The sequence below is a fragment of the Ammospiza nelsoni genome, chromosome Z (assembly GCF_027579445.1).
Source record: "Ammospiza nelsoni isolate bAmmNel1 chromosome Z, bAmmNel1.pri, whole genome shotgun sequence".
In the NCBI taxonomy this organism is placed as follows: domain Eukaryota; kingdom Metazoa; phylum Chordata; class Aves; order Passeriformes; family Passerellidae; genus Ammospiza; species Ammospiza nelsoni.
Window position 1 is genome coordinate 22,896,076 of NC_080669.1, and position 10,349 is coordinate 22,906,424.

Below are 10,349 nucleotides of genomic sequence, written 5' to 3' on the forward strand. Positions count from 1 at the left end.
ATACAAGGGTTTTCATATTGCCTCAAGTGGAAGTCTCCTGAATTTTTCAAACCGGCTTCAACACTGCACCTGGGAGAGACCTCTAAATGTAATTGAAGTAGTGCTTCTCCTGCTTTCTAGAACTAAGGAAGGTCCAGCTGGAAGAAGCCTTCTGGGTTTTGCTCAGAAGCAATAATGGCCAAAGAGCAGTAATGGGGTTCCTCACATCCTGGTCCCTTCTCGGTGCTCGTCTTCTCAGTGTGGGCTAGAGGGGCTTAGTGTGATTTTAATTTTAGATGCCTTGAGCAAGAGGTTATGGACCGGGAGGGCTTTTTGTGTTGCTTTGTAGCAGAGGAGAACTCTGCAGGGTTTTTTTGGCATTCTCTGTAGAGAAGGTGTGGTTCTGTGCATGAACTCACAAAGCAGCCCAGGGCACTGCTATTGTGATGTCAGCGGCCGCATGGCAGCGTTGTCAGGCAGAGTTGCTGTGCCGAGGCCCGGAAGGGCTCAGTGTGCAGAGCAGCTCTGTGCACGCTCACTGCAGGGGAACCTGCTCATCGACGAGGTCTCTGCCAGCACGACTCTGAATATTTTTCTTTTCTTCCTACAGGTCTTGTCTGGTGCAGACTTGACCGGCGCCGCTCAAGCCATGGAGGGAGTGTGTGCTGCAGCTTTCACGGCCTTTACTGTGGCTTATTCCGGGTACTTTTTCACCCACCTGGCACGTAAGTAGACGTTTTTGTTCAGTGCAGCATATGGAAACCCAAATGCCACAAAGAGGCCTTCAGCTGGATAATGCCCCTGCCCCGAGCTCCAGCTAAGAAGGGGGTGTCTCTCGCCAGTGGGGCGTGGGCAGCATTTGTAATGTAGCCTGCAGGGGTTCCGCTCCTGCCGTGGCAATGGAGTCTGGAGTCTCCTCAGTTTGGTGGCTCCAGCAAGACAACTTCCAGGATGGGAAGACTGGGAGAGCTTGGCAGGAGTCCTTGTAAAAGCTGTGCGCTGCTCTCCAGGACTGAGGGGAAGTCCCTCAGTTCAAGTCTTCTTGTCTGCATTCCCTCATCCCAGCATGTGCCTGTGGAACTTGACGCTTCCTGCACGCTAAAAGAGCCGTTTGTTCTGTGATGAAATTACAGAACGCGCTTGGAAAAGGCCTCTGAGATAGACATTTTAGAGGAGTTCTTGTATGCTCCCAGACACAGGAGCTGTTCCACTGCTGTGTCACCATAGAACAGCCACCATGGCTCAGGGGGACAGGGGTGAAGCCTCCCTGGGGAAAGGTTTGCAGTAAGCTCATGGCAATTGCTGCATGCAATGTCTTGAGAAAATTGAAGTACAGGAAAGAGAGGAGCTGTAGCTGCTGCAGGCTGGGGTGGGGCAGAAGCAATGACTGTTAGAGAACCACTTGGAGATTTTCTCAGTCTCAGGTTTCTGTGGGTTGAGTGGCCAAAGAGGACAAAAGGTAGACACCAGGCAGTATTTTGTGCTGCTGTTGTCTTGCTTGCTGTGTGCCACAAGGGATGCTGCTGGAGTGATGCAGTGAAAGCAGAATGCTCTGTCTTTGGGTTGACTTTTTGGTGGGCTTGGCCAGCACAGGCAGTTTTCTTACAGCATCTGGTTCTTTTTCCCTTGTGTGTTGCAGGTCACATCAGCCTTGCCTGGAGAGAATCCGGTCTTTGGGTGAGTGGCAAAGGAGCCTCTGGCGTTGGTGGCATTTGACACTTGTGGAGCAAGCTGTGAGCTGGGCCTGTTGCAGTCCAGTGCCAGCCTGGCTGGATGAATGAAAGTACAGTCCAGGCCCTTTGCAGCCTAGGCAGCAGCAGGAGCTGGAGAAGCCCAGGCTGTTTTCTCCAGTTCCTTTCCAGAGCTTTTAAGCAGCTGAAAGTGGGGCTGCTGGGTGCTTTAAGCCATGATGGAATTTCTCCTGTACAAGAGAGTGCAGTCCCATCAAACTGGCCCGTTTTACTTGAGTTTGAGCACCTTAGAATCCCATTTCTCTGCAGATGCTTTCTCCTTAGTGCATCTGGCTCTGGAGCTGAATATAAAGAAGGTTACGTGTCCCTGACAGTGCTGTCTGTCTGCAGAGCCCAAAAGGAACCTCGGAGCCTCCTGTGGCTGCGTGTCTTCCTGAAGAAGAGGCCAAAGGGGAGGAAGATGCCCAGCAAAGTGCCCCTGCAGGGCCTGAGCATCCAGCATCAGTAAGTGGCAGCTCTGGGTATTCCTGTGGCTGGAGCAAAGCATAGCTGCAAGTTTCTGATCAGACAGCACCTCCCGTGCCTGGCTGAAGATGCTGAGGGCTGGAATCTTGCCTGCCCTTCCCCCAGGCTGTGAGGCCTGGAAAAGGGGCGTGGAACTTGGATGTTCAGGCATCACCTTCCTACTGTTCTGAAAGGGGCTGTGATTTTTTCTTAGCAAGAGAAAAGAGGTAGCATTAGGATGTCTTTGGATGCTCCTGGGGTACAAGTGAGGCCCTTGGTGCCCAGTGGCTGTGCAGGCTCCCTGTCCCCAGTGAAGAGAGCAGTGCAAAGGTGCAGTTCAGAAGCTTGCAGGATATTTGGAGACACTGTCCCCAGGAGGGACCTGGCCCTGCACAGAGAGCAGCTGTCAGTAGCTAAAGGATCAGCTGAGATGCAGCGGGGCCTGTAGCTGAATATAGGTAAGGTTGTGAAGGACAGGTTCTTTCCTGTCCCTCATGCTGCTGTGTGTCCACAGAGCAGAAGGGCAGCGTCAGCACCTGCTCTGGCTGCCTCTGTACCCGAGGAAGAGGCTAAAGAGGAGGAAGGTGCCGATGAACCTGCCCCTGCTGTCAGCCCAGGGCCAGAGCAAAGATCATCAGTAAGTGCCTGCTTTGGTTAGCAGTGTCTGTGGTGTAATTTTGTGCGTGGTGTAAAAGCAGCCTTTGGATTCTGGGCCTTGAGCTGGAGAAGCGGGCTGCAAAAGCTGAGAGGTGAAGAGCCCTGGATGTGGCCAGCAGCATCTTCCTAGGGGCTTGCATTTGAAATGGGATGGGAGGGGCATCTCTGCCAGGCACATTTGTGACCCTCATTCATTTCTTGTCCCAGAGCTCCACCTCCTCTGTCCTGGCACCTGCAGGAGCTGCAGCAGAAGGCTCTGAAGGAGCCTCCAGTCCCCAAGCTGGCAAGTCAAGCGTGAGCAGCTCGTGCATCTGGAGCACGAGTAGCTCCTCTGGCAGCAGAGAGCAGCTGGGAGAGAGGACAGAGGACAAGTGCCTGGCCATGCTGAGTAGGTCCTTTGTGATCCTTGTCTGCTGGAGCAGTGCCCTGTGTGTGCGTGTGTGTCGGCATGAGCTGTGCCAGCTCCTGTTCCTCCTCAGCTGAGCGCCAGGTGCTGAGGCCTCCACACAGGACCTGTTGTTGTGCTTTGAGGTGGTGAGGGGTCACCGGGCTGTTGCTCCTGCCTCTGAGAGCAGCTCAGCCTGGCTAGGCTTTGCCTGAGCTTCCCTGGAGGCAAAAGGCAAACCAGAGATTGTTTCTGGCTGAGCAGGAGGCCGTGACCCAGCCAGTGAGTCTCAGGCCTCAAGGAGCTCCTGTGGGGCACGGCCAAGGTCATGTTCAGAACTCAGCCTGTCCTAAGGGCTGAGGCACCTCATTCCTAAGGCCCATCACAGTAGGTTGGAACATGAGCTCCTGCTCCTGAAAGGCAGAAGGCCATTGTTTAGGCAAAATTGTCCTGCTTAAAGCTGGAGATTGCGCTTCTGCTGGAAGCACTTTGCAATATTCTTGCTGTGCTGCAAAGGGCAGCTGTTGAGAACAATGATGCCAGGAGCCAAGATGCCTTTGATGTTTGCAAGGATTCAAGGTTTGGCTGAATGTCACAGAGTGTTGGTTGCCAAGAACAGCAAGGTTTTGTTTTTCCTGCTGCCCTTAATGTTTCCAGACAACAATCACTTCTCTTGGTTACAGGTTTGTGATCCCCGTCTGCTCTGACTGTTTCTGCATGTGCTTAGGTTTTAGTTTAGCCTTTTAGTTTGGTGCAGGCCATCTGTGCTGCAGGGCTGCTTGTCTTGCTGCTGTTGTTTTTGAGGTGGTGGCGGTGCGGTGGTGTTGTTGCTTCCCGACTGCCTGAGTTGAAAGGGCCCAGTGTGGCAGAGAGTGGGGCTGCCTTTCTGATCTGCTGCAGGGTGGGATCTCTTTTGAAGTGAGCATCTTTCCTTGGGTTTTTACAGAGATGCTGGTGAGCGAGGGAGATCCTGAGGCTGTCTACACAGAACTGGAAACTATTGGCAAAGGGTGAGTGCAGCCACAGCTCCTTCTTCAAAGGGAGGGCCTGTGCATTTTGCTGGTGTCACATCTGCCCAGAGCGACGTCAGGCAAGCTCCAAAGCTGTTCAGACACTGCGTTAAGATGATGCCTGATGATCTCTCAGTACGGGTCAGCATTTATAGCTGTGGTTCGAAGGCATGGCAAAGACACCTGGATGCTGGCAATGTCTTTTCTGCAGCAAAGAGCAGCACCTGGCAGATCTCCTGCCCCTCAAGTGTGTTGCACCTGTTTGCCGCTTTTCCCAGGAGAAATCGTTTTTGCATGTCTCAAAAGAACACAGAATGCGTGGGCATGAAAAGAGGAGAAACTTTGTTGCCTCAAAGGTCAAGTTAGCAGCTGACAGCTGTCAGGGAACAGCTCTCGGTAACATTTCTTTCCAGTAGTTTGCTGAAAACAGGGTTCAGTGGTCAGGATGGCCACCGCCTAGTCTACAAGGCAAAAGCCGAAATGAAAGAAGCAGCTGTCTTTTGTAGCTGAGGTGGCAAAAGACAAAGCTTCAGGGCAATGCCCAGTGCCAACGCACTCCAGAGGAAAAGGCATCATCTGGCTGATGGCAGACCCCTGGTGGATCCTGTTGGGTTGAGGCCTTTCCTGCAAAGAATCCACCAAGCTGTTCCCTTTGAAAGCCGGCTCTGCTGCCTGGAAATGGGACTGATTTGCAACATTTCCTCTGTGAGAAGCCAAATGTACAAGAAGTCTGCAGAAAAGTCGAGTCCTCCCTGTGTCTGATGCATTGAAGAGAAGCAGCTGCCAAATGCTCTGGACCCAGAACACAGCTGTCCAGGGATGCTGTGTTTTGAGGACTTCTCCATTTGTGTGTGCAGCAATGGAAGCCTTTGCCTGCTCTGGCTGTTGCTGGACACTAAATTGCTTGCAAGCTGAAGAAGGAATCTGTGTCTAGAGGCTTTCCTCCATGGCTGTTACATGGCTTCAGGCTTCTCAGGAGGCCTGAGTGGTGGTGCTTGAGTTTGGCAGACAGACTCCAAGGAGAGGTGGGAGAAGGCCCAACCAGCAAGTTCCTGGAAAAAACCCACACATGTACAGATACAGAAAGAGAAAAGGGGGAAAACATCAAGATGAGAATCGGTCCTGTTCCATTTACTGTTTGCCCACGGGCTTTTTTCCCATTGGACTGCAGTGTCTTGCCCTTGCAGGGACTAAAGGTCTTCTTCTTTCTCTGCTGCTGTTTTGTTTCTAGGGGTTTTGGCCTGGTGTGCATGGCAGTGGAGACTGCCACAGGAGAAGAGGTAAGCGTCAAGCAGCGCTGCAGCTTCTGCAGCTCTCGAGTGCCCTCCCCTCGGCTGTGAGCTGTGGCTGAGCTTTGGGTGGCCAGTAGAGCTTTGCTGCAAAGGGGAATGAAGTGCAGAGCAGTGTCCGCCTGCCAAATGCAGCGGGGACAGATTTTGTCCTCCTCAGCTGCCCCAGGGAATGCAAGGAGGCCAGGCGGTATCTGTCAGAGGAGGACACGCTGCCTGGGTCTTAGTGCCCAGCTGGCGTCTCAGAGCATGGCACTGCTCTTTGGGGCTGCAGGGTTGCTGAGTTCTCATTTCTGGCTGTCAGCAAGTACATGGGAATGGTGCTGGTCCTTCTGTAGGCACCTGCAGTGCTGCCCTTGGAAGTGTGCTCAGAGAGAGTGGTCTGCAAGGAGTCTCTCAAGGGCCTAAGCCCTGCTCAGAGCCTGGTGTATACGCCTAGGAGATCAAGGCAGGAGTTATGTCTTTTGGCAGTCAGGCAGTAATTGCAAATGTCAGTGGTGTGAAGGAAAATATTTTAGTGGAGCAAAATAAAAGTTCCTGAAGTGAGGAAGTGCTAGGATTGTCCTTTTTGGAGGCATTTTTTCCGTGAAGTATGTAGGGGTGTATTTCTTAAAGGGAAGAAGCCTCAGAATGTTTTATGGACGGCATTTTTTCTGTCGTGTCTGTAAGAGCTGGGTTTGTTGTTGTGCAATAGAGAATGCCAGTGGTTGCTGCAGGAATGACCAAACACCCTAGAAGTGCCAAAGGTTTCCCAGCAGTTTTGCTCCATTTCTACCAGCACAAAATGGCTTCCTGCTTGCAAGAGGTGTGTGAATGAGCATGGGGATGATAAAGTAATACCTTGGGAGAAGACTGGCCCTGGGGCAGAGTGAGGGTTGTTAGAGCTTGGAGGTGGAGAGCTTAGAGCGTGTTTCTCCCAGGTTTCCAAGGCAAAGGATATGTGGCTCCGTGTCTTGGGAAGTGCCCAAGCAGGCGCTCTGATGTCCTGTCACAAGGCAGCTTGGCCCAGCCCAGCACTATCATCCCATAATCACTGTCTCCATGTTGCCTTTGTGGTCCTGTGCCACAGACTTCTTTGGTTCATGGCTTTCTATGTCGTTTTAGGTGGCCATAAAGAAAATCAGTCTCTTGCAAGAGAGCGGCAGCGAACTGTGCCTGAATGAAATCCAGGTCATGCGTGGCAATAAGCATGCCAACCTTGTCAACTATGTAGACAGGTGAGTGGTTCTGCTGTTCTGCCGCGAGAGGTCATTCACATCCTGCAAGCCAGAGGTTCCGCCACTCCTTTGGTGGCTGGCAGAGGATGGAGCTGTTCATTCCTGTTTCTGGGCTGATCTACAGCGTCTTGGGAGGAGATTGCATTGGGGCTGTGTTAATCATTCCTGGCATACCGAGTTTGAAGGGCGCCTTCAAAGGCCAGACTCGGCTCTATCTTACTGAGCCAACAGCCTCAAAGTTCCTGTGCTCTCTCCCCATGGTTTTATTTGGTTTGGGGTTTGATTTTTCCCCCATGCGTCTGAAGTGCTGACAAAGCACTGTAGATTGTATTTCCCTTGGCCTGTTGCGTTGGTGTGGATACCAAGCAGTCTTTTAGACTGCCCAGAGTTCAAGGCCTGTAGAGCATAGTGAATGACTCCTCACTTCCTCCTGTCTTCCTCTGAGAGAGACACAGAAACGAGAATGCATCAGGTGGTGTGAGTGCGCACATTCATCTCCAGGCTGTTGTTTCCCCCTTTCAGCTACCTGCTGGACGAGGAACTCTGGCTGGTGATGGAATACATGGACGGAGGTTCCTTACACGATGTCATCAGGGAGACTCATCTGGCAGAAGGAGAGATAGCAGCTGTCTCTCGGGAGGTAAGGGACGGTGCTTGTGCTTCCCATGGCTTGGTCGCGATGGTCCTTCCAAACAAGTGGTAAGGAGAGGAGAGATTTCATCTCCTGAGCCTCCTTGCTGCCTTTCTCTTATGACTGGCAGTAGTAAGAGCACCTGAAGTGCCTGCCAGTGTCCCTGCCCTTCTTCTAGTGTGTTTGTGTTTGCCTCTCTAAACACTTGCCTGGAGCCTGTGTGAGCTGCATTCCTGCATCCCTGAAGGGCAAAAGTGCTGGTGGTGCAATGTCAAGCAAGTGGCAAAGACAAAGAGATACTTGCAGGACTCTCAGAGAGCTGAGCCTCAAAGGAGAGCCTTGCACCCAAAGTGGTGTTTGCAAAAGCATCCACTGTTGCCTGACTGGAGAGAGCACAGCCACTGCAGCAGTGCTCCGTCAGTCTGTGGTTGCAGGGCACGGCCGGAGGAACAATTGCCCTTTCTCTTTCAGAAGCAAACGCACCCTCACTTAGAAAGGCACTGCTGTCCTCGTGTTGGAGCAGCAAGCTCTTGCCCTTGCCAGCAGCCTGTCCTGCCATGGCTCAGCGTGGCCCAGGAATGTGGCAGTGTTGCAGATGTGCCACTTCCCTGCTTGTGGGATAAAATCCACTTAGGCTGGTGTTTCTTTTTCCTCTCAGTGCCTGCAAGGCCTGGATTTCCTTCACTCCAAGCAAGTGATCCACCGGGACGTCAAAAGCCGCAACATTCTCCTGAGTCTGGACGGATCTGTCAAGTTGGGTGGGTGTTGCTGACCAGGCTCCGCCGTGGCAGGCTGTGGTGTGGGGCTGCCTTTGGGTGACTGCCGGTTCCCTTGCAGCGCAGGCTGCCCTGCTGCAAGCGCAGAGCACAGCCACAAGGTGCAGGGAGGTGTTGCTGGGAACAAGGGCTCAGGAGTGCCTTTGGCTTGTGGATGTGTCCCTTCCCAAGCAAGGCACTCACAGTCTAATAGCTTCAGGGCACTAAAAGCCACTGTCTGAAACTGGGGGCTTTTGCTAAGTGGCCAGTTCTGCATTTCTTTTGCTGCAGGCCCAAGGAATGGCAGCATGGCCCCTTTATGGCAGCTGGGTTCCACGCTGCCTTCTTGGACATGGGTACAGTGGGGACTCCTTTTGTTTGCTTTCCTCACTCACGCTGCCTCCTTTTTTCTCCTCAGCTGATTTTGGCCTTGCTGCTGAGCTCACCGCTGAGCAGAACAAACGGAGATCAGCTGTCGGGACCACTTACTGGATGGCGCCTGAAATCTTCACCAGGAAGCTCTATGGCCCCAAAGTGGACATCTGGTCCTTTGGCATTGTGGCGATCGAGATGGTGGAAGGGGCGCCTCCTTACTGGAATGAAACCTCCCGCACGGTGCGCTGCAACTGCTCTCAGATTCTGCTGTCACCCAAACAAAATCTGCTCCCATGCCTCTGCCTGGCAAGCTTGCTAACACCTTGAGATGAGAGGTTCCAGGCTGCATAGTGTCTCGTGCTCCTTGTCCAGATCATCCCCTCTGCCAGTTCAGTGCAGGAACAGCACAAAGAATCGTGATGCCTTTTGCTTGACGGAAGCTTTGCCTAAGGGAGCAGTGAGCCGTGCTGAGCTGCATTGTATGGAATAATCCTTGGAAACAGTAGAGTTAGACCAAAGTTCATCCTCCAAATCGCCTGTAGAGCTGGTGTCAGTTCTCAGAGAAGCCAAGTGTGCTTTTGCTGATGGAGTTGCTCTTAATTGCATCAGCCAGTGAAATCAGGGGTGAAGGCAAGAGCCTTTGCATATTGGACTGGCTAGGGCTGCTTTGGGTCCTCTCAGCAGGGGTTGGAAATGTATCTCCCAGGATCTAGCAGGGAGTGAAGTGCCACTGGAGAGTGGAGGCTCTCCAGTGGGGTGTGTGTGAGCAGTTTGGGGTGCGAAGGAGACAGGTAGAGTGTGGCATTTCCTTCTTCTCTAGGTTCAAGAGCTGATCAGCAGCGGGGGCAGGCCGAAGCTGCAGAAGCCCAGGCAACAGTCGGCGTGGTTGCGAGACTTTCTGCACTGCTGCCTGGAGAGGGACGAGGACAGGCGCTGGTCTGCCCAGGAACTGCTGCAGGTAAAAGGCAAAGCGGCTGCAGGCTGCGCCAGCTGCCCGCTGCCAGGGGCTCCTCATCTGCTCAAGTCCAAGGCGTCTGATGGGCCCCGCTCCTAAGTATCTCCAGTCTGGGGGCTTGCAAAGGAAAACAAAGGAGAATCGTGGCCTAGGATGCCTTGGAGGGAGCCTTTCAAGGTCACCTAGACCAAATCTCCTCATCTGGATTCATGGATTTGTGGGATTGGGAGCCATGTTTGCCTCATGTAGCAAGGTCCTGGATGTGGAGACAGAGGTGCCCAGAATGCCCTCCTTTCTGCTTTCTGTATCTTTCTGGTAGCCAGAGAAAGCCTGTTTCAGCCTGTGAGGAAAGGTCAAGTTCATGTTTTCTTTTTCTCTTTGGGCAGCATCCGTTCGTAACATCAGCCAAGCCAACCTCTGACCTGACGCCTCTCATCATGGCCACGCAGCAGTTTATGGCCGACAGGAGATACTAGCCCTGGAAGAGGCCATTGTTGTAGTTTGTAGTTTGTAGTTTGTAGTTTATAGCTCGTAGTTTGTAGTCTGTATTTTGTAGTTTGTAGTTTGTAGTTTATAGCTCGTAGTTTGTAGTTTGAAGATTATAGATCATAGGTTGTAGTGTGTTGAGACTGGTAGTCAAAATAAATACTGTCATAAATAAAACCTTGACTGTGCAGGAAGCTTCCCTTTGTTCTCAGCCTCTGAATAAGCTCTAAATTTGCTTCTGAATGGGCAGGTGTTTCTTCAATGTGGGAAGACCCATGGATGGGGTTTGTGGCAGGGTTTGGAAGCCTGTTAGAAGGTCTTCTTCCTTCACTGCCTCCAGGCCATAACCTCTTGTAGAGATACCGGCTTGCAGCTGTGACTAGAGGAGATACAGGCTTGCAGCTGTGACTAGAGG

The 10,349-nt window shown here is 52.4% G+C and overlaps 1 protein-coding gene across 1 annotated transcript; it reads left to right on the forward strand.

Annotated features, from left to right (window-relative positions):
* The first annotated feature begins 439 nt into the window (after window positions 1-439).
* LOC132087045 (serine/threonine-protein kinase PAK 3-like) lies at window positions 440-9,924 on the forward strand. The gene is made up of 11 exons (XM_059493073.1): window positions 440-681; window positions 2,061-2,174; window positions 2,689-2,811; window positions 3,039-3,125; window positions 5,458-5,506; window positions 6,620-6,732; window positions 7,255-7,372; window positions 8,022-8,121; window positions 8,537-8,733; window positions 9,314-9,451; window positions 9,835-9,924. The coding sequence occupies exons 1-11, from the start codon at window positions 440-442 to the stop codon at window positions 9,922-9,924; spliced, it is 1,371 nt and encodes a 456-aa protein (XP_059349056.1).
* The last annotated feature ends 425 nt before the right edge of the window (window positions 9,925-10,349 follow it).

What these genes read in the sequence shown, in the direction of transcription:
- LOC132087045 (XM_059493073.1), top strand. Translation starts at nt 440, where the DNA reads ATGGCAGCGTTGTCAGGCAGAGTTGCTGTGCCGAGGCCCGGAAGGGCT. An exon ending in GGCCTGAGCATCCAGCATCA is followed by an intron (nt 2,175 to 2,688) that starts GTAAGTGGCAGC and finishes GTGTGTCCACAG; the next exon opens with AGCAGAAGGGCAGCGTCAGC. An exon ending in TAGCAGCTGTCTCTCGGGAG is followed by an intron (nt 7,373 to 8,021) that starts GTAAGGGACGGT and finishes TTTTCCTCTCAG; the next exon opens with TGCCTGCAAGGCCTGGATTT.